General features: G+C 40.5%; 1 protein-coding gene across 22 annotated transcripts in view; it reads left to right on the top strand.

Moving 5' to 3' along the window:
* The window catches only part of Pex5l (peroxisomal biogenesis factor 5 like), a 203,636-nt gene that overhangs the window by 104,540 nt on the left and 74,902 nt on the right, over positions 1-24,194 (top strand). For 8 of the 22 annotated variants that reach the window (XM_021157188.2, XM_021157185.2, XM_021157183.2 and 5 more), the window contains one exon: positions 20,458-20,562. The exons of 8 other annotated variants lie outside the window; for them this stretch is intronic. In XM_021157188.2, coding sequence (XP_021012847.1) covers positions 20,458-20,562 — 105 coding nt within the window. Of the gene's footprint in view, positions 1-18,172; positions 18,239-20,457; positions 20,563-24,194 lie in introns of all 22 variants that reach the window. 6 more of the 22 variants (XM_021157184.2, XM_029475056.1, XM_029475057.1 and 3 more) reach the window with 1 other exon arrangement.

The following is a 24,194-nucleotide window of genomic DNA, read 5'->3' as shown; positions in this document are numbered from 1 at the left end:
TTCCACTCACCAGCAGTCCCAAAATCCTGCGGCGGGGGTCGTGGGTAGCTGGCGGGTGTCAGGCAACCCTGCGCTCCCGCTACCCCGGCGCTGATCCAGCCGGATGAGCCAGAATCAATTCTTAGCTTTTTCAAATTTTACCTTAAGGAGTTTTCCATCTAGAATGGTCCATCCTTGAAATTGGCCCAGAACTGACTTTCATCTGCTGCCCCCTGCTGCCAACAAGAAAAGCAACCTGATTTTAAGATTTGGAAAGCTGAGCTACTCAAAAAAAAAAAAAAAAAAAAATCATGGTTTCTAATCATGTCATTTAGGATTATCCCTTGTTTCAAGTAATCCTTGACATTACCCTTCTCCATTAAAAGATTATGGAGGCTTACTGGGATAAGTGGGTTACAGCCATCATGGCTTGAGCCCTGTTGGTGTGTAGTCTGCTTCCCTCTTGCATGAGAATGTAACAGACATAGACAAGAAGACTGTCCTCACAGTTGGCGCCTTGTTTGGACACACTAATGGCATGGACAACTGCTGGCTGAGCTCACTTGTAAGATTAGGGCAAGTCAGTGGAAGGAACAGAACCAAGAGGCTTGGCATCGGCTGGGTTATCTTAACCAAGTGAGTTTGCTTCTAACTACCTTAGATGCAAACTGGCTCTTGTGCTCTGGTGTGGCTGTTTTCTCCACATGATAAGATGGGAAGAGTATAAGCTGCTTTAGCCCTTTGCCTTCAGTCTGTTTCTGTTATATTTAAGGGGATAGGTGGACTCTTTGGAGAATCGCTGAGTTTTAGAACTACCACAGGATATTTGAGAATGAAGAAATGTGCTTTAAATTCTATCTAGAGCCTGCTGGAGAATTGATTCTGTGACTCAGATGCAGCCGTTTAAATGCCAGGTCTTTCTCTTGTCCTATTGATCTTAACATTTTTGAAAAGCAGCCCCTTATTGTTCAAGGCTCAAGATTCCCAGTGTGTGTCGTGTGTCACTGTGGGCCCTGGTCTCAGCCACTCACTACCCACAGCATTTATAGATAGACCTTCCCCTTCCTAGACGAAGGAGTTTGAGATAGATGGTCAGAAAGGGAGTGGTGGGGCTAGAGAGATGGCTTAGTGTGTAAGGGCACTTGTGTAAGCATGAAGAAGACGTGTTTGAATGCCAATAATATCAAAAGCCAATCATGCCTGCATATGGGTGTACTCCCAGCATTGAGAGTCAGAAACAAGAGCCAGGAATTGGATATGGGTACCCATCCTAGACAAATCAGTGAGCCAGTTCAGTGAGATACCCTATCTCAAGGCAGTAAGGCACAGGGTGATGGAGGAAGTCACCCAGATCCTGCCCTGGCCTCTACATGGTCATCCATGTGCATACAACATACAACACACAACACAAACAAAGAAAACGGTGTAAGTGCTGCTAGCACAGTCTGAAATCTTTGTGAATGGCTCCTCTTCTTATACCTTTAATTTAATTAAGCAAATATTATTGAGTATCCAATAAAGTAGGCTTTGGAAACATGGGAATATGTAAGTGCATGAAAGCTCAGGCTCCTCTAAGTACTTCTAGTTTGACTTTACTGAATTACTACCAAAGGAGATAAAATTGTTACCTAAGAGGATACTGAAGCAGCCTAGGAACAAATGAACACCTGCAGATGATGGACACCTGCAGATGGACAGAAAGAAAAACTCAAGAAATCAGGTGCTCCTGAGCCACATGCTGTGACAGAAAGATGGCAGGAAAAAAGATGTGGCCACACTTTATTCCTTCCTTCCTCCCTCCTTCCCTCCCTCCCTCCCTTTCCTTCCTTCCTTCCTTCCTTCCTTCCTTCCTTCCTTCCTTCCTTCCTTCCTTCCTTCCTCCCTTTTTCTAACTAATGTCTTTAGTTGAAGTATAAAATAATGGACCAAGAGAGAAAACAACCTTCAGCATAATCCCTCAAAAGCATCCCACTGGTGACACTTTCTTTAATAGCATTTCATATCTACATTTTATAATTCATTACATGAGTTATGAGAGATTTATCCACAGTATTAGAATCACTGAGTAATTGAAATGTTGACATGTTAACACCGTAATCAACCATTCTTGTTTGGAGGTTGGGTTTTATAGAGTTTGTTTCTTTCTTTGTTTGTTTGCTTGCTTTACTAAAAATCAAGATTATTTCCCTAAGTTTAAAAATAGTGAGCTGAATCTGCCTCTTGGAAAATAATTCTTCTTTGCAATAGCTTGTTTATTATAGCAGTGATCAACGGACAAAAAATAAAACATAATCAGCAGCAGCAGCATCCTAGACAGGAGACAACTGAAGGCATGGCCTGGCAGCTGAGCAGTGGAGAAAGAAAGCAAAATTAAGACATTCTGTACAAATATAGGAGAAGCATGAGGTTATATTTAAGAGTAAAAAGCAAAGTGCAAGACACCATACATTACCTATTGTCGTTGGAAGGGTGGGAAGGCACAAACTCGTATCACAGCTAGACTTGATTGCTTCCTGCATGACATTATGTCATACTTGGAAATATTTATGGAATGTTTCTCATCCCTTCCAAAATTCAAGTTCCTTGAGGATCACATCTGTGTGCCTTGTTTGCTCCCTGACCTGGTGCAGTGTCTGACAGTGTTTACTGACTGGTTACTTAGCGCTCTGTAATCCGAAATGTTACAGGTCACAAACCCAACCACTGTTTGCAAATCTGTTTCAGGAGTTTCAGAGGGGGAGTCATAAAGAATGAACACGCTGGGGTATGGAGGAGAGATACTTACGTGGGTGTTTGCTGTGTACTGCTGAAACAACTTGATTCCAGTTCCCTCTCCCAGCCTTTACCTAAAACACTCTCTAAAATGCTTTCTTCCTTTTGAAATGATTGCTGGGCTAATCTATGAAGAGAACACAGACTGCTGGAAGGAAACTAGACTTTAATGAGGCAAAAAATAAAAACATCCTGTGAATCTAATCCAGCTGTGTAGGTATTTCTTGCCAAAGGTGTAGGAGTTGGAACAGAAGGGGCAGGGTCGGAATTTGAGTGTGGATGTCTGTCTAGAGACCACAGATGGCTCCAGGCTATCTCAAGAACTCCAGAGCCTACATTCCATTGTCGTGCTCCATGTGAGCTCCCTTTGATACTGCAGCCTCCATCCCTACCCCTGTACGTCATGAGGGTATTAATGGAGTGATGGTAATACTTGGTAGGATACAAAGTATTGGCATAATAGTGATAAAGATGAAAGGGAAAGATACGTTTAAACCCCACATGAACTCTAGGCAGATAGTTGAGCCGTTACACTTGGTATTTAGCTAAAATGAACCAGCTGTGAAGGCTGCTTACTTCAGGAAGACCTTCAGTCTGGGAGCATCCAAAACCTGCATTAGATTGGTGGGTGATGCTTTGTGCACTACACTCTGGTGTGAAGCCACTGGACGGTGTAGAAAGAATTTTTCAAAAGGCCTAGGAGGCTGCGAAGATGTATAGTGGGAAAAATGCTTACCACATAAGCATGTGGCCCTGAGTCTGAGTCCTAGCACCATGTGAAGAGCAGGTCACAAAAGTGTGTATCTATAACCCCGATGCTGAGGAAATATAGATAGATGAGAAGCAGAGGAGAAAGAGAGAAAATCTGACTGGGACATGGAAAATCCCTCACCCTGGAGTCTGTTGAAGCCTCTTGCTAGCTAAGAGGCAAGAACTCCAACACAGCTAATGTTTGCTAGGGTCTGCTCCCAGCACTATACATACCAAGAGGTAGGGAAAAGAGGGTTATGAGTTCAAGGCCATCCTTGGCTATATAGCAAGTATAAAGCCAACGTGGGCTACTTTGTTTGAATGAGTCTGATTTAAACTTACATCAGAAAACAAAACATGCACACACACACACACAGAGAGAGAGAGAGAGAGAGAGAGAGAGAGAGAGAGAGAGAGAGAGAGAGAGATTCACACACCCTATCTATGTAATTTCTGGCTGTGGGCCTCCACCTCTATTCCCATCTGCTGCTTGAGAAAGCCTCGCTAATAATGACTGGATAAGTCACTGGTCTACGAGCATAGCAGAATATCATTAGGAATCATTTCATTGATTTTATGGATTTTAGACCATCCGTATTTGGTCTATAGGTGATCTAGTCTCTGGTTCCCTGTTACTCCAGTAGTGTCCCATATGGATACCTTCTCGTAGAGTAAGCCTTTGATATTGTTAAAGGATCATTGGGACCAAATGAATAAGACGTTGAAAAATGAGATCAAGGAAGCTTGTGAGCTTTCCTCTAACAATGGAAAGATTGGCAAAGAAGCTATCTGATGGGAAAGGGAGAGATTACAGACACCAGCAAAGTACACACAGACAGGCTCTAAAGACACACATCATTAAGGTTCCCACAGACATACACCATGGAGATTCTGCCTGGACCACAACTTTCGAGTCCTCTTGTCCATTCTGGTACTCCTCTGGGTAGTAAGTTCTAAAGTAGGGAACTAAGGGTGGGACCTCCTTGTTCTTTCTGACGAGCATTTTGTCAAGTGAATCTCAAGGGAGCTAAGAAAAGCAAGCATTTCTAGAATTGAACTGTTTTAAGGAAGTCATTTAATTTTTAGGTTTTTTTTTTTTACTTTGAAATTAAGAAAAATGCATTCATTACAGAAACACAGTATGCACATGTCCTAATCATGAGTCCTTTCTTAAGGCAGACCCACTGCCTACCCAGAAGCAGTCATTTGTATCTGCAGATGGGTTACTCAGAAGAAGCACACATTCATGTAGATGCTGGACTGGCAAATGAAATCTTCCATGAAGCCTGGAGCCCAAGTCCTATAGAGTGTGACTCAAGGGTGCCTGTGAGAGATCCCTGTAATGCTTGCTGAAATGGGACTCGAGGAGCTATTCTGCCTGCAGAAGGTTCTTACAAGCCTTACTAATGACTGTTTGTCGCTAGTTCATGATAGCTTTCAAGCTTGCAGAAAGAGGCAGCGTGCTGTAGCTGGGGGGCATTACTCAACTTCAGAGTTAAGCCAAGACCCAAATCCCAGCCCTGCTCCTTTACTCCTAGACGGCCAGTGTATTGCTGAAGGGTCATAGGATTCTGTTCGCTCTCCCACATGGCAGGTTGCACAGTGTTCTGTTTCCTTGCCCACTTTGCCTTATCTCTTCTACTGGTTTATACAAGAAAAGCAATCTGCACAGGATGTGTGCATGTGAAAGCACTGAAGTATAGAATGAAGCCAAGTCATTGTATGGAGGATGAGCTTCCAGGTCCATAGCTTAAAGCTCTCGAGCGTTTTCACTCCACTATGTAAGCAGCCATGTATGCAGTGGAAACAACCTTTGCCAGAGCACATGTAAGTACATGTGTATGCATAGATAGTAGACATTGTAATTATGTCATTTAAAAATCACACGAGGGTGTTGGAGAGGTGATTCAATGGTCCTTCCAAAAGAGCCAGGTTCAATTTCCACCACTCAGATGGAAATGGCTCACGACTATCTCTAACTCCAGTTCCAGGGGATTTACGAGAGTCTTCTGGCCCTTGAGTACACATACATAGACATACATGTAGGTAAAACACCTATACACATTTTAAAGCATCAGTGTGGTTGGCACTGTACTTGGGGAGAGGGCATTGTCAGTAAAGCATTTTCCTTGCAAGCATGAAGGACTCCACAGAATCTGTTTTAAAATTTGCTTGGAGTAATGCTGTATGCATACAATCTCAGCAATGGAGTAGAGACAGGGTGGTTCCTGAAGCTTGCTAGACAGCCAACATGGCCTACATGATGAGTGTCAGGCCAACAAGAGAAACAATCTCAAAAATCAAGATAATTAGGGCCTGAGAAATGACAGCTGAAGTTGTCCTACAGTCTCTACTTGCTCACGCACACATATGCACCTACACACACACACACACACACACACACACACACACACACAATGGTGGTGTCTTTGGTCTTTCCAAAAGGAAGGGTGAAATGAAGACTAAAAGAGCAAACAAGGCATTTCAGTATTGTGTTAACTATGCAGATACTCCATTGCTCATCTCTTCTTCTTAACTAAGGCTCTCTTCAAATAAGTCTGAAGAAGCTGTTCCACATCAAATAAGGGAGTGTTTTTCTCTTGGAGGCTCCATGTGACAGACAGAACCTAATAACAGGCAGCTTCTGGGGCAGCTTCATCTGCAGTGCCCTAGGTTCCCTTCATACAGATATTGTTAAGGAAATTTGTTTAACTGAGAGGATCAGGAACTGCTCTCTACCTTCCCCCAGGCAGAATACAAAACCACTGTATTCTCACATAAAGCATCTCTGCAACTTTCAGCGTTTCCAATAATCTTCCAAAATTGGGAGCTTCTTGCTCATGTCTCTCTACTGAGTTAATTTGTGTGGGTCTCAATCCCAGTGAACTTGAATACAGGAGTCCTTCCTTGAGGTACTTTTTTTATTATTATTAAAGTTATAGTCTCTTCTCAGTAGTTTTATTTAACCTCTCTGCCAGCTGGGTCACCTCAAACTTTGGATCAATATAAGATTGACTGCAAGCTCCCAGGCACTGTGAGATTCCTCTCCCCTCCTAGCTTCACTCCACAGAGATACCGAACACTCTGAGCTCTCAGGCTCTGAGCTCCTGCTTCAGCCCCATTAAGGGTTTTGTGGGTTATTCTCATTCTCTCGCTCTCTCCATATAATATCTAGATAGATAGATAGATAGATAGATAGATAGATAGATAGATAGATAAACAGACAGACAGATAGATAGATATTATATAGAGAATAAATATATTTCTTACTCCATTTTTCAATATTTAATTTTTCATTAATTATTTGAGAATTTCACCCATATGCACAATGTAATCACATTTACCCCACTCATTCAAGATCTGCTCCCACCTACCCATGCCCTCTCAGTTTCATATTATTTTTTATTTAATATCTCACGAATTCTAGTTTGCACTTCCCATATTCTAATGAATATGGGTTCATTACTTGGAGCATGCTCCACTGGCCAGGGCCATACCCTTAAAAAAAGAAAAAGAAAAAGAAAAACCTCTGATTTCCCATCCCCAGAAGCCATCAATTGTTAAGTGCTTCTCAGCTGAGGTTGGGAGCTCAGAAACTGCTCCCCACTGATTGCTGGGACGTACATTGGCTTGATCTTGTGCATCTCTTTTGCAGACAGTCAGAACTGTTGTGAGTTTAAGACTGTGGTGATCTTGTTATGTCAAAAGACACTATTTCAGTTAAGTTCTCCCTTTCATTGTGGCTCTTAAAAGTCTTTCTGCTCCCCTTTTCTGCAATGGTCCCTGAGCCTTAAAGGGAAAGAGTTTGATATAGATGTCCTATTTTTGGCTGAACACTCCATAAACAATTAATCTCTGCATTTTGATTAGTTGTGAGTTTCTTCATTAACTGCTTCTTTGATGAGGTTGGAGGGCTATACTAATATACAAGGATACAGATAAGAATGTACAGGGCAGTTTGGTGCTATGCCAATTTAGCAAAGCAATGATAGCATGCTACCCCGGGACTTACGAGCTCCTCAACCTTAAATTCTTGTCCAGATTAACAGAACCAGGCATGTATTCCCTCTTGTGTAGTGGGCCTTAAATTCAACCAGAAATTAGTTGTGAATTTGGTAACATTCATTCCACAATTGCAATGGGTATAGCCTATTATGCCAATTGTTATTGTAGCTCACAGGCTTCATGTCTTCATAAGACTGTTTGTAAAATGGTAATTACATTTCCCCCTCACCCCCAGAAGCCTGATTAGCACTTTCTGGTACTATGACAGCTAGCTAGCAGGGAGAAAGCTCTCTGGTCAGTATCAACTTCATTGCTCAAAGCCCAGTGACCAACGTGTGTGTGTGTGTGTGTGTGTGTGTGTGTGTGTGTGTGTGTGTGTGTGTGTGTGTTTGTGTGTGGTTTTTTTTTTTTCAGAAATAGAGTCTTATCATCAAGTTTAGTAGACATCCAAGAGCAATAATAACAGCCTGTATTTTATCGGGGTCTCCAAGACACTTCTGACCAATGTCTGGGGATGCCTCTATTGATTTTTTTTAAGTCACTTCTTAAAAAATCGTTGAGCAACAAAATACCTACTCTGTACCAGGTAATTTTCCAGGCTTTTCCTTAACAGCATATAATTCAGTCACTCTGCTGCTTCACTTTTCCATACCTGTTGATCTGAATCTGGTACGTGGCTCTATCTATCCAGCATGAACAGAAAAGTAAAAAGACTGTGTCTTACAGGAGATCATTGTGTCCCCAGCAGAAGCAGGGGGTCAGAGAAGACTAGATCACCACACACACAACAGCTAGTTGACAGTGTAGAACACCTTTAGTCAATCCTCTTTCCTCTTCCGTGTTGCCCCGTACTCCTTCCTTCATAGTTGTCCTCTGTTTTATCTCAAATAAATGGAAGTCCCCTTCTTTCATATGGTTTATGGAAAATATTAAAAATATTTAAAGGGCTCACGATTATGTCATGCTGCTTAAGAGGCTTGTTCTTCAATACTGGTCAGACTCCATTAGACTCTTATCCAGGAGCCATTGCTATCCTGGTCTCTGACTGGAGGTATTTGGGAAGGAGATCATTATTATTCCATAGCCTAGATTCAGAAGAAACCCCACAAAGTCTGAAGCAGGTGAAACAACATAGCATCTATCTATCTGTGCATTCATTCATTCATTCATTCATTCATTGAACAAAGCTTTATCTAACACCTATGTGACTCAAAACACTCAGTGTTTGTGGTGACACTAAACAGAAGACTGAGCGCCAACCAGGGCAGGTAGGAAAGATACCAATGCGCTCAGGTGGGAAGGGAAGAGTGGAACTGGGAACTGACGATTCAGCAATGGGAAAAGATCCTCAGGTGAAGAGAGATGGAGAAAGCACGGAAAGACTTGGGGGTGGGGGAGCTGCAGAGAGAAAGAGGAAAAGGGTCTTGAAAAGAAAGGTAAAGAAACTGGGTTCTTGTTACACCAGCAATTTTTCCATGTCTGACTGAAAAAGAAAGCCTAGGCCTTCACAGGGCAAAACTAGAAACATCTAACAAGAGTCTGCAGCTTCAGAGGAGACACAGTTGATGCTAGGTTATGTAATACACGAGTCTATTCAAACCGTTTCAAGTTCTTCCCCAGCTGTCCCTTTCTAAGTCTACTGGGACATACCTTTTGCTTCATTGTTGTCTCCAAATTCTAAATACCCATTTCCATTCTCAATTCAATTGCCTCAAGTGAGGGTCCCCCCCCCCCAGTGATGAAAACTATATACAAACAACTTTGTGTTGGTTACTTTTCTGTGGCTGTAGTAAAATACCCCAAACAAAAGCAACTCAAAGAGCAAAGGGTTTTTTTTCAGCTTATGATTCCAGGTGGCTAAGTCCATTAATGGAGGAGAAGATGGGAAGGCCTGACAGAAAGCGGGAAAAGCAGGGTGGCCAGAGCAGGAACCCTAAAATCCCACCCACAGAGACATACTTCCTCCTGCAAGGTTGCGCTTTCTAAATATCTCATAATTTTCCCTAATACCATTCCACAACTGCGGACCAAGTATCCAAATGTATGGGCCTGTGGGGACATTGCTCATTCAAATCACCACTGACTTTAGTTTTGCATTTTAAAGACAATGCTAAGCACTGAACCTATTTAATACATTTATTTTTAAAGTTCCAGGGTAAGTTTGGCAACACCAAAACAAATTATTGTGAAGTTTCTAAACCTTGAAGAATTTAATATAGAAAGATTGACAACACTGTAAGTCAAGTTTTTGACTGAAATTTTAAAAACTCTTTTACAATAATGTTTAATGAAGATTTAAAACATTTATTATAAATGAAAATAAGACCAGATGATGAATTTAACCTTTAAATACTATTGAACTAATTAATGATAAAACACACAAGCTCAACCTACAGCTGCTACAGCAGCCTTAGAGAAAACCCAGGAAGCAGACCTTAGAGCAGTATTTCTCAGCCTTCCTAATGCTCCGATCCTTTAACACAGTTCTTCATGTTATGATGACCCCCCTCCCAACCACAAAACTATTACCTTACTACTTCATAACTGTAATTTTTCTACTGTTATGAATCAGGACGTAAATGTCTGATATGCAGGACATCTGATATTCGACCCCTGTGAAAGAGTCCACAGGTTGAGAATCCCTGCCCTAGAGGACCTGTCCTGACAAACCTCAAGTATGGGGAATGCACCAGAAGCTGAGAAATGAAAAGGGCATCTTTGAGGTTTGGGTGCAGTGCAAAATGGCACCGCTTTACATAGCAGGCACAGTGGGGGGGCTGGACTGTTCTCATTCTCTCAGCTTCTCTGAGCCCAGAGAAAGGAAGGCTTGGGTTTCTCAAGGTCAGCTCTCCCCACATTATCCACACAGCATCAGAAGCCTCTCTTTCCCTGGAAGAATAGAGCGACTTCAGCCCCAGAGCTGTGCCCACACCACACTTGTCCTCTCCCGGTGGCTCTCCCCAGCTGTGTTTTCAGACTTACTGCTAAATCCTTCTTGACTCTGGGACACAACAGGAATTGTTTTTCTTCAAGATGGGAGATTTTCTAGAAAAAAAAATTGATTTCTGAGATTTTTTATTTGGTTTTTTTTTGTCTTCTTTTGTTGTTTGTTGTTTTGTTTTGTTTTGATTTGATTTTACTGTTCTTGAGAGAGTTATAAATAGCTAGACCAAGTTGCCATGATGTGGTTCATTGGAAGAGGAGGAAACTGGAGCAAATGTAAACTTTTAGATACACAAATGTCAGTGAAATTAAACTACTTGGAGCTTTCTATAATCAGTGTTTATAGGAATAAATTAACTGGTGAGCCTAAGACTGTTGCTTCCACAAGACCTTTCAAGCCTTTCAAACTATGATAAAAATAGGATATGCTTTGCCAGTGAGGTGGCTCACAGGCTGACGACTTAAGTTTGATCTCAAGGTCTCAAATGGCAGATGGAGAGATCAGTCACCTTCAAATTATCCCTGTGTTGTGACATGAGTGTGTATGTATATATGGTATATATAAAGAAACTGGCACAGAAAATTTACTTGTATCTAGTTGAAAAGAACTTCATGAGCATCTTGAAGGCCTTGTCAAATCTCTCTGCACGTTGTAGTACACTGGGACACAGACTGTGGACAGCTTTCTAGCATGGAGGACATATGTGGCCATGCTTCATGTGAAGGAGAATAGAAGTAATGCAGAACAACCAGGAACAAAATGGTGTGCACAGCTGTGATAGTCTGTCAGAATTGGATGCAAGATGCATGGCTGGAAAATGGGCCCAGTAATAAAATATTGCTCTAGCAAGTATAAAGACCTGAGTTTCATCTCCAGAACCTGCCTTGCAAAAACTAGGCATGGCATTGTAACCTTGTAAGCCCGGCAATGGGGAGGCAGAGACAGACATATGCCTAGGCTACAGATCACCTGGCTTAGCCTATTTGTTGAGCTTCAGACTAGCAACGGACTCTCGCTCAAAACCAAGGTTGACAGAACCCGAAGAATGATATCCAAGGTCATACTCTAGCACCCACATGTATGTATTCTCTCTCTCTCTCTCTCTCTCTCTCTCTCTCTCTCTCTCTCTCTCTCACACACACACACACACACACACCACAAAATTGTACATACATGAGTGCACTCATCCAAAGCAAAATATGAAGGTGATGCCCGTATAACAGTCAAACTAGTAAACCTTTTGTAACTATTAAAAGTGTTTTCATAATCTTAGTCTTTGTGGAACGTTTCCTTAGAACTTGCAAGTTGAAAGCCATCATTACTGCTGTCATGGACACTTGATTGGGTAGATTTGTTCATATGCTACTGTGCCTGTCAATGCTAGAGCTCAGGAAATGACCTGTGAGTTCAGCACAACCCGAAGTCTACATCTGCAATGTAGTCTACATCTGCAACCCCAAGAGCCACATCAGACTCACTGGGGTTCTCTGGGTTCTTATTGTCAGAGAGAATCTATTCACTTTTTGCATCATTATAGCACACTTTATCAGATTATTATTTCAGAGTAATAAATAGTCCTTTCAGATTCTATGGGTTCCTCGAAGCTTATGAACAATAATTGACTCGGCTAATGGAGTTGAGCTGATTTAAGGCATCATTAGTGCATAACAAAGGTCACCCTCACATGCATTTTCCATCTGAGTCTCACAAAAACACTGCAGAGGCAATGAGGCTGCTTTCCCCTTTATTCTTACATGACAACTTAAAGAGAACCCAAGTTCTCTGCCCAAGGTCAAACAAGAAAGGGAACTGCTGTTCCTTGAGGTCAGTCCTGAGTTTCTAACTACAAGTTCTATGCCTGTCAACTCAGGCCACACAAAGTCTCATTATCCACATACACAGGAAGCTATATTGTCACACATAGCATAGCATCTTATAGACAGTTGGGAAAGACAGAAAGGTCCCTTCCATTTTTAGAACATAAGTTCTGAGATACATAGATGATCAATAGATAGATAGATAGATAGATAGATAGATAGATAGATAGATAGATATGATTTATAGATAGATAAACTACAGATGGGGGTCTTAGGTTTAGCCATAATCTCAGTACTGACTGTAGAATTGTTCTCCTGGTTGAGACAACCTCCCTAATGTGATGCTGAAAAGCTTCAGACTTTCTCAAGTTTACATACACACACACACATATATACACACATATGTATATATGTGTGTGTGTGTTATTGTATACATTATATGTACTACATTGTCTGGAAAAAATAAAAAATAAAAAGGGAAATTGGTTTTATATTCAATATCCACGCATTCCAGGCATTACCAGACTATCTGGTAAGGTCCCCTCTGGACATATTGAAGCTGACGTCATCATATATAAGTCACAGTAAACCAGTTTGACTCTGATAGTCAGAGAGAAGCTACAGCTTAGAATGAACTATTAGCATTTACTTCCTGAGTTACTACAACCATAGCATATTATTATATGGTTTAAGATTGACAGAGTCCGTGGGCTCCACAGTTCCTAGTTCAGCAGTTATTGTCTGCCTCTCCTGTGCTGGGCATTGTGGGAAATGTTTTCATGGGACTTGTCATATTCTTGAAGCATATAGTCTTTGCTTCCATAAGCTAAAATGGAGGCTTAGCAAGAATATTTATAAAAGGCAAAGCAGCAGTTGGAACTCTATTTTGGGTTTAATTGCACTGCGGCCAATGGGCTCACTGTCCTCTCATCCTCTCCCTGACTGGCACCTACCTGTAGCTCTTCATCCCTTTAGCCACATCTGGCTGGACTGGCTGTAACTCCCAAATTTAATTTTGTGCTTCCTTCAGCTCCTCACAAGATTAGGGAGGTATTTATCTGCACTCATGGTATAAACAAAAAGCAAAGACACAAATTGCCAGTGACCCTGGATGCTGGTTAGGAGAGCATAGTAGGTCAGGCACTCCCATAGCCTCGCTTTCTTCTTGGGTTGTTTTAGGACAGTCAAGACTTGGACTACCTTAGCTACAGATCTTCTCACCTGAGCACTTATGATTTTCATCTGCTTTCTGGAACTCACTTTTTCCTAAGTTATGTCAGCAAAACTATAGTATTCTAGTGACTAGTATAGAAGAAAAAGACAAAAACAAAATAATGTATCTCCCCAGAACATAAGGAAAGCTACTAAGTAATTGGGCTCCAGAGCCACAATTTTGGAACAAAATTTAGAAATAGAACTTTCCTGAGATACTCATAAGGAGGTGAATTCCAATTCCTTAGCTAATAGTTTGCCTCCAGAGCGAAGACAGATACTGGGTGATTCTACTAAGTAACATTTAAGTAGATTTGCTAATTCTGATTCAGTAATTTGATAACTATACATTAAGTGTACAGTCTTTCAAGAAAGGAGATGGGGAGGACCTCAAATTAATCTTTTCCCCAGGGTAGCAATATCCAGCATTTAAAAGCTACCACTTTGACAGGGGGATGAAATTCTTTCTGATTTGTTCTTTGCTTTAGAGTGTGTACTAGAGTTCGGAGCATGCATCTCAACCCTAGTGTTAAAAAGGCCCAGTGACCCAAAAGAACTTTTTCTAGTAACTACATATTTATCTGTAGAGATTCACATTTATTCTGTTTATCTTGGAATACATTCCAGTTACAGACAATGTGGGAGATAATAAAAGACCCCACACAAAAAAGCAATCCTTTTCCTTAAAACTAACTCCCCTCAAAGTGTACTCATTTGCAAATGATCTATGATATTTGACAAGAAATCAAAAACAATAATAGCACTACCCTGGGATTATGTTTATGGGATGCATACTTCACACAGCAATCAAAGACCTTGCAAAATATAACAGGTTTGATATTTATCATACAGAAATGTATTCTATGTTTAATTATCAAATACATTATTTATGCCATCGCCAATATAGAAATAAGCCCAGAAGAAAAGAACTACTTTAAATCACTTCACCCTAAATAAAGCAAGTTGCATGCAGCCTAATGAAGGACTTGCTCTTGAGATGCAGTGACAAGTGGTTTCCAGGCCCCTTAGTCATAAGGAGCCTGACACTGAAACATTTTTAATCCAGAACTGGTGGCAAGGGAGGAGGCCTGAATATCCGCTGTCTCCTTGACCATCTGTGGAGGGTAGACATGTCTGAGGACACGGTGGGAGGGAATCGAGCCATGTTTGACTTCAGAGCAACAAATGGCATGCTATTGATGGGCAAAATGGGTCCTGATAATTAAAAAGAAAAGTTTATGATTCAGAGCAAACTTCAGGCAACTTTACCCCAAGATACTTTATTAATTTTAATGAATGTTTATTTGCATGCGTGAAGTTCCTCAAACATCTAATTAAAACTTCCCCCGCTAACTGCTGATCACCTTCTGCCAAAGTTGACCATGTTATGTAATACCAGCATCTTAAATAATTAGAAAATAGACATCCAAGAGGTATATGTACTGTTTGTACTTAAACATCTATGTGCCTGAGAAGACCTGAACCAGATAATGTGAACTGGTTCAAGCGAAATAAACACAGTCTTCACTCTCATGAGGCAGTTTCACTGATAAGAGACAGCTGGGCACGTCCTACCATATAAAGGATGATAGAATGAACCTTGGGAAGGGTTCAAATTGCCTGTATGTCTCAGAAATTTGGGGTACTAGGCAATCTGGCAACTGCCTATTACTCCAGTTCCAGAGGATCCAGTTCCCTCTTCTGTGCACACACACACACACATACACACATACACACACACACACACACACACACACACACTCACACTAAAAATATCTTTTTTAGAAGGTATAAAACATTGGGTAAGGCAAATTCAGAACTCCCTCCAAGATGATTAGAAAGGAGAACCAGTGTGCCCACATTTAGTCCTATTTCCACAACTTGAAAGAGTCAGAAACAGGGCGCGGGGAGGTCTCACGAGGTGGATGGGGTAGGCAAGATCAGCCCAAGCAGAAGCCTGGTTTGTGTTGGAGATGAACAATGGTGTATCTGTCTGGGAAAGGGCACAAAATGGCAGGCAGGGTGGCTAGGGCTCAAAGGCCACTGAGAAGCTCCACTCTAAGCTTTTCTCCTGTTGAGGTCTGAAGAGATCATGACACTTACTGTGGCATTTACCTTCCTGAGAAAAAGAATGTTCATCTTGCTCGGCACAAGCCAGCAAAGGGTAGCCGTCAGCGATTAGCTTGGCCATAGCCAGCTTCCGGCAGGCGCTGAGACACCCCCCCCCCGTGCAGAACTCAGGAATGGGATTAGTGTTAAGCACGGACTGAGTAGCATTTCACAATTATGAAGATGGCAGGTGTATGCATTTGTGAGTGCATATGAAATCAGTCACAATTATGAGCATGAATATGCTAAACATATAACCTAAGAAATATTTAATTTCTAATATTGTCAAAATAAGATATAGTGCTTGGGAAAATTTTAAGAAGGTATTAGGTACTATTTGTATTTTCCCATTTCTGATGTTTCTCCATTTTGGACAACTGTATGTACTGACTTTTAGAATCAAAACTAAAAGGTTATATCTTAAGTCTGTGTTAGTTCCAGGTTTAAAGGGTATCTAATTTTGTCATATTTTGCTTTCCCCATATCTTGGTAAATTTCCATTTCTTTATTTATTAGCTCTAATGAAGAAGATTAAAGATAATTAAAACATTTTTTTTTAATTACAAACTCTATGGGCCAACAAGATGGCTCAAGCAGTAAAAGCCTAATGACCTGAGTTTGAACCCCAGAACCAATACAGTGGGAGGAAAGAGCAAACAATCGTAAGCTGCCACCCCCTCTCTCACACACACACACATGAACACATACACACAATAAATGCCATAAATACTTTAAATTACAAATTCCACAGCAGCCATAATAAAGTCTGTAACTAACAGATGTATTACAAATGGATTGAATGTGTGTGTGTTATGCATGCTAAGTGTTTCAGGTACCCAAAATGGATGTCAAAGAAATCTTCATAAAAATGTCAGGCTGGAACTCAACTTTAGAAAGAACCAAAGGGGTGCTAACATTTATAAAGCTGTTATGATCTAAACCTAAAAAGGTCGCATGCATAAAATACTTGAGTTAGTTGCCCATGAAGAGCAAGAAACCAAAGCGGTTCATTAAAAGTGTGCTTCTGGGTGAGATTGTGGATGGCTGATTCTCCTGGAATGGAAAAAGATTCCCATAATCCTACCACTTGAGTCTGAAGTAGGAACACTGAGACAACTTAAAGGCAGCATGCATTACATATATAGTGATTGGTAGGCCTTATGCCTAAAATGTGACTGATACCCTAACGGTCATTTCAGTGGAGGGGAGAAAAGCAGCCTTCAGACCTTAGATATGATGGTGTGCTAGGAAGGGTGGACACAGGTGAGACCAGTGGCTCTGCATCCCTCCTATGCTTCAGATGCAGATGAGCTGTAGCCAAATCATTCTTATTTGCAATCTTAACTCTCAACTGTCCAAGTGAACTATCCCCCCAAACAAGCTGTCATAAGATCCAATACCCAAAGCTTTGTCAGGTATCTAACAGACTGGTGGGCTCGGGAATCATCTCCAGGTGGCTTCCTCTCCTCCTCTGAGAGGCAGGGAATAGAGAAGCATGTCCTCACCTCAAGACCTCTGTTGGGTCCCCATCGCTGGGATGGCCCCATGACACCCAGCGTTGCTCTGTATCTTCCACTCCATATTACCAAAAGAAAAGCCGTGAATCAAAGCGGAGCTTTTTAAAATACTAAATGTTCATGCCATTTGCCAGAACCCTGTGTCTTGGTGATGTATTCCCAATTTCTTAATGGTAGTTAAAAAGATTGTTCTTAAGAATTGTTTAAAGGGCTATCATTTTATTGAAGAAGGTAATGGTAAAGAGAGGAGAGGCATCATGGAGTTCTCCCAGCAAAGCACCAAGGACAGTGTTACCCTTTTGCGTACAATTTTTTTTCTAGTTAAAAAACATCTTAAGAAATCCAACAAGGTTATGAGCAAACGTGACTTTCACGTGAGATCAGGAGAGACGTGTCTAAAATCATAGACGAGGCTGTCCTAAGGAGATAAATTTAATCACCTTCTCACCCACTTCCTCCCTGTTCCTGTTCAGCATAAGGTAGGAGTAGATGGCTTCATGTAGTGTGAAGTACATAACCTGCTTCTTCCTTGAGTGTATTTCCACTTGTATTTTCATTTTGTCGTCTCCGTGTTGTTCGAAATAATAAGTCAATGTTAACCTTTTGGCACAGTTCTGTTTGTAAAATTGAACTATCGGGTGTATGGGTTTCTTTGAATGTGTCAAGCAACTGACCTTATAAAGAACTTCACACCATGGCAGCTTCTCTGTGAGCACTGAGAGCTACTGATGGCAAAATTGAACAGAGTTGCTACATTGCACACCAGCCACACTGAAAATTTTAGTAGCAGCATCCTATAAATGGGAAAGTCAGCAATAGCAGCAGCATGAATGGAGGACATCAGATGACAGGGACAATAGGATGGGAGGGGTCTTTGATAGGTGAGTGGATACCCTGGGCATGGTAGGCTCTCAAATACCCTTTCTGCAGCCACAAAGACGGTCCCCGCAGACCTCCGCTCTGGGCACAGACTGTACCACGTTGTTAAACAACAAAGCTCACGGGGTGTTGGCTCTAAAGCCAACAGTTGCAAGAGAGAACTAACCCAGTATCATGACTCTTTCCAGGTAGTAGGTGTAACCTTGAAGAAAAAATGGCACTGTCTTCAAAAAAGTGACCTGACCCTGGCTTTGGTGGGTTTTTCTGCAAGAAATGCAAAGCCCCGCATGTTTTTATGACTCAACCTTCCAGCCGATCACTGCTTTGTTCTAGAGTTCAGCATGAAAGGACTAATTTTTGTTTGGATTTTGTTTCTGTTTTAGTTTAAAAAAAAAAAAAAAGCATGTCTGTTGCTAATTCTAGCTATTATAGTTGCACATGTAAAACTTCTCTCTTTGTAGTTTATAGATTGGTAGCATTTCAAATAATGACTTATTTTTCAAAATTCACCTGAAATTTTTTGAGATGCTTATCAATTGATATCTTCCTTCTCATCGCAAGAAGACTCTAAGTTATTGCTTTTCAGTTATACCTTATAATACTAGATTTGCTCTTTTACGTCCAGTAGGGATTTGACTATAAGCATGCTACTTTGTTTATTGCTGTAATATTAGAACGTCTTAGAGCATGGAAAGACTTCTTCGCAAATGGTTTTGCTCTTGAAAGGAAACATTGCAGAAATAAATGTTTTAAAGCAGTTTTATATAAATGAGCATAGCTTATAAACATATAGTAAGTTAATAGCATGCACTGTTCCACTGAAACTCCTTGAATATCTGGAGGACATGTTAATGGCGTAACCGTACCCCAGCACATCTTTCCCCAGCAGTCAGCATTGTGCTATTATTTATCTTAAGAAAGTCACATTGCTTCATTAAAGAGCAGACATGGAATTCTTCTCTACCCCAACTGGCTCTGCAATCAAACAGTTCCCTTTATTCTCTCCGAAGTCAGTGAGTCTAAGGATCGAGGCCACATAGTCTTTTGAGAACACATATGAAAATTATTCTAATACATCTGAGAAATAAGAGCTCTAATACTTGCTATTCTGTCTTTAAAAGGAACACATGATCATTTAATAATACAGTCCTTAAGCCAAAACAAAGCTACAGAACTATAAACAGATTCACACATCTTAAAGTCTGTTAACTAGACAAAAAGGTTTCCTTTAATTCCATAAATATAAGGTGCAACTGGCTCCATTTTAGGAAGTTAGAACCTGTGTAAATGGATGGTCCACCCCTAAATGGGACTTACTTTCTAGATGTCCTAGGAACACCTAAAATACTAACTTAAGCCCCTTTGTGTTGCATCAGGTGAAACTACCGAGTCTAATGAGTTCTACGGTTAATCCCTTCCCAGACAACACTGCGACAACACACACACATGCACACACACACACACACACACACACAGCACCCATCCATGTCTCTCTCTACTTGTGAGACAGCTATATCTTAAGTAGGTTGACAACACAAAATACGGAATGTGTTCTTTCTTAGTGTAAAGATGATTTTCTCCAGGGAGGTTGTGCCGAGAGACCAGAGAAACATCCACGTTTTTGCTTTGAAAATACTGAGATTACTGACTGGGAAAGCAATGCTTTGTTTTGTTCCCTGATGAGCACCCCATATTTAGTCTCATAAACTTGAGACTCTGGTCAACTCAAAATACAGAAGGCTGACATCCCTGGTGACTCACAGTTCTCCTTATCAAAGACAAACTGACACCAGAGACAGCCCCAACAGGATCTGCCCCAACAGAAATGTTTAACTTGTCTGTTTATAAAATTCTTCAATTGGAAGACATTTCTAAAATTGTACTGATGTTTCTTAGTCTCAAAGACATTAAAACTAGGGGGAAAGTACTCCCTCCCTCAGGTCAGCCCATCTCACAGAACCCTCCGCTATGTGAAGCCACTGTAGAATACTTACAAGATGACATTTATATACACCCTATGCCAAATTCACTGAAACATGAGATTTCAAGGACCACCCAGCAAAAAAAACCTCTCAACAAATCAGAGCCTGGCTCTAATCTCTGCCCTAAACCAAAATATCTAGGGACTGCCTAGTCAAAATTTACGAATGAATACAACAGGAAGTCATAGCATGCTAAAACTGATACTATAAAAATATATTCCTATCATGTTAATTGCCTTCAAATATCTTATACATATAAAAATACTATGTTAAACAGGTCCGCTGTAGAGGGTGAAAAAGTAGCTAACTACAAGTTCACAAATAATCTTTCAGATTTTGTGTGTTTTCTCCTCAGCCAAAAGCCTCAAGATTCCCTGGCAGCAGCCTACCTCTTCACTCATGTCGGATTGCTCTTTAAACATTAGCCTATCTTGTCATAAATAACTTCAAGACGCCTCCTGACACATTCGTTGTTGGTTTCACTGTTGTAGGGAAAAGGCTCTAGGGCTGCAGATAAGGCTGTTGCCATGGTGATGAAGGAGATACCGAGGGAGGAGTCTGCAGAAGAAAAGCCCCTCCTTACTGTGACATCACAGGTGGGCAGACCCATAGGGTTCCTGTAGGAAGCTGACATATGTTAATGTATCAAAAAATGCGATCATCAGCTAAAAGAAAGAAAAACAACAATAACTCACGCCAATCTTTTTAAGGCAGTTTCAATGAAACAACTGTGCAAATATAGATGAAAGCCAAAATTGAAAAAAAAATAGTTCTTGATCATGAATATTAATTTTCATTACTCAACATTAGTTTTAAAAATTAAGAAAATATCTGTACACTCTACTTCTTTAAAAGGAGTCTTGTTAACTTTGAGAAATACCAATAACAAGCAAAAAAAATTGAATTCCTGAATAAATCCAGTCATATTATATACATATGTCAGTTTACCAGTAGATGATCTAAATTTTCTTAATTGTTAAATATATTTCTGTTGTGACTTTGCATACTACACACTTGTCTATACATATTTATGTTGATAACTGCGTTACAGGGATGAGCCGGAAGTCCCCAAATCTCCATGCAGAAAATGGCTCTCTGCTCCCCTCCACACTTGGTGGCCTTGATGAGGAAACACCATCTCTATTTTGAGCATGAAAGGGCCATTTTCAGCCTTTATTGTAACACACATAGGAAGAAGTCTATTTGTCTTTGAAGGCATGCTGAAACTGATCCTGCACATGCCCAGGGACTCCTGAAACACCCTGTAAAAGTCTCCATAAATATCTATAGCACAACTCATTGCCACCCTGTGCAATTCTCAGTTTTAAATTCTGAGATGAAAAATATTTTTCTTGCATTTATCTTATAATTTAGATTAGGTTGTTATGTTAAACATTTCATTTCTTCCATAACGCATTTGTAAATGCTGTGATTCTATTCCGATTACACACACGCCTAGAATTAGAGAAATGGCCATTTACAGCCCTCATGAAGCGCATTTCTGTCAGATGCTAAATTATGGCGGCTTATTTTCAGAATATCAGCAGATCTGGTCCCCAGCTGCTGCCAACATGTGTGGTTTTATTTTATTCTAAATGCCACGTTGTAAGTAATGAAAATTATGTAACACCAAAATTGAATAAATTTTTAAGTTATTAAAGATTTCTAGGATTGGGGAATAAATGTTATGTTGCGAGGGTGGGTTTGTTGTTGTCCATAAAGAGAAGATGCCTCTTCTTCCGGGTAATCAATCCTTTACTGAGTTGACATAAGGAAGTATAAACCATTTTACAATGATCACCAGCCCATCAGAGTCAGGCCTTTGTGAATAACATTTGAAAATATCCAGCCCACAATACCTCTGTGAATGATTGGCAGGTGAGCGCTTGGCATTCCTGGCAGGTGATGAGCCACACAGCTATGCCAGTGTTGGCTCTTGTGCACCTTGGGATAGCACAATTAAGACAGGCTCCAATTGACTCTGAGGCCTTATATTTTGCTGTTATGTCCCAGTAATCATTCCTACATGTATGATATTGTCATTATAGTCTAAGCTTGAATTTAAGATTTCATGCACAATGATTTTTTTTTAAGTTAGAGAAGAAATCATGAATACCATCACCCTCTCCCATTCAAAATATTTGTGTGTGCCCGGTTCCTTTGAAATCTCTGTCCAGTGTCGTGTTGATTGTTTCTGAGACACTGATTACGACTTTACTGCATGAAGATTGTGGGATGCTTTCCTTGATGCTTCGTATTCTTATTGCACACTGGCCAGCTTATGAATCAGCAGGCAGACTTCTGATTCATAAAATGTGATGCACTTGATGTAATGATAACTCAGTGGCAGCTGTGATAGAATAATTTCTCAACCCAATGTAGTTTTCTTAGCTGATAATGTCTTTTACATGACACACAAGTGGCTTTTCCCCTGGTGTGCCCCAGTGGCATGCACAAGCCATACAGAAGCAGAGTGAGCTGAAAAAGTGAGTACTTCCCATGGCAACCACAGCATCCAGTTCGTCTGCCATGTCACATTTGTTAACCTGTGTGAATGTCCCAGTGTCTTGACATGTTTGTCCCAGTGTCGCTTGTAAAGTCCCCGATGGCATGATACTACATGTTGCAGAGTACAAGGACTCATCTTCATCTCTGGTTTATCGACGCCAGCTGTCATGTCATAGATGCCAGATACGTCTGAAGCCAATTGCTATCCTCTTGGGGTAATCATAAAAGATAAATACAGAATACACCACTGTATTGCATCACCTTGTTTAGTAACATTTACTCAGCACCACAGTATATCAGCATTTTAAGACTGTGATTATAATAATTTGTTTTAGAACTTTTAGATGGATATAGCTAGCCATTCTCCAATGGAAGCATCTTCAGTAGATAGAACAAAGCGGGAGAGTTAGCCAGATGACTGCATTCAAAGCCTAGACCCCGGAAAGTGTTATTACTAATTCTATAGAAACAAACAAGTTTAAGCTGATGCTGTCATAAAGTAATTCTAACTCAAGTAGTTTGTAAGAGACATGCATTGGTGAAAGGTTTGAAGGAAAAATACATACATTGCCAAATCTTTAGGGAAAATCTTCTAGTCCTGATGCATAAATCCTGTGCTGTCCAGCACTGTGGCCCCTAACCCCTGAGCACTTCTGGTTTCTGGCATTTGAGACATGCTGCAAAATTTTTAAGAAGCAAAATAGCTTTGAAGGGCTAACTTGAAAATGTGAAAACTATCACATTAATAATTTTTATTGATCACATGTTGAAATATTTTGGATATGCTAAATTAAATTGTTATTGAAATTATTTTTAATTGTTAATGAGCACTGAAGATTATTATAGTGTAAGGTTCTTATTGTTTATATTAAACATCACTGCTCTAAATTGTAATACTATAACCAAACCAATTTTATGTACCCATGTACCCAAAGATTATCCCATTGAAAATGAGGGTTCCTTTGTACAAGGCTAACACACACAGCCTTAGTGAATACATTCCTCTCAGAAGGAAACTTGAGAAAGTTTCATTTTGACAAATTTGGTTTCCTGGTTTGTTTGTTTTTTTAAATCAAGGTATTCCCAGCTCCTTTTTCCTACAGAGTATGGCGTCTTAGAACTGAGTTTCACATCTCTTCTGCCTAAAGGGCCTTTTTTCTTCCTCCTCTGCCTGTGTGTTCTTTCTGTTCTCACGTCCTACACTCAGTAGGAATTTAATTTCCCTGTGTATGATAAAGGGAGAAAGAGCAATGCCCTTGGCTGGGAAAACATTCTTAAGGTCACTAAACATAGCCTCACTTGGGTTTCTATCATCAACTTAAAATGATTGCCTTAATGATGTGTACTTCCCTTCCCTAGAAATAAGACTGCCCAACTGTGGAATGATATTATCAGCTCCTTTCTCCACAAATGGGTTAATTTTATCCACCTAACTGTCCTTCCTGGAGAAAGCCTGATGGACCGATCTTTAGATCAAGTCAAGGATTTGGAGGATGTTTGACCATGATAAGAAGAACTAACATAGCAATGGATCTGGGACCTGGTCAGTTAGTACACAGGGACCTAATGCCCTCAGGTATCACAGTAGGCATGGGTCTAAACTTAGACTATCTAAGGGATGTTTAATTTATGTCAATGTTACAAACTTGAGATTATTAATAAGTTGTTTCCAATTTATAGCTGCCCTGGTTTTATTTCTGTTTTGACGAATATCCTCATA

This window comes from Mus caroli, chromosome 3 (genome assembly GCF_900094665.2).
Source record: "Mus caroli chromosome 3, CAROLI_EIJ_v1.1, whole genome shotgun sequence".
Taxonomy (NCBI): domain Eukaryota; kingdom Metazoa; phylum Chordata; class Mammalia; order Rodentia; family Muridae; genus Mus; species Mus caroli.
Note: the sequence above shows the minus strand (reverse complement) of the source record. Positions and strands in the feature narration are given on the sequence as shown.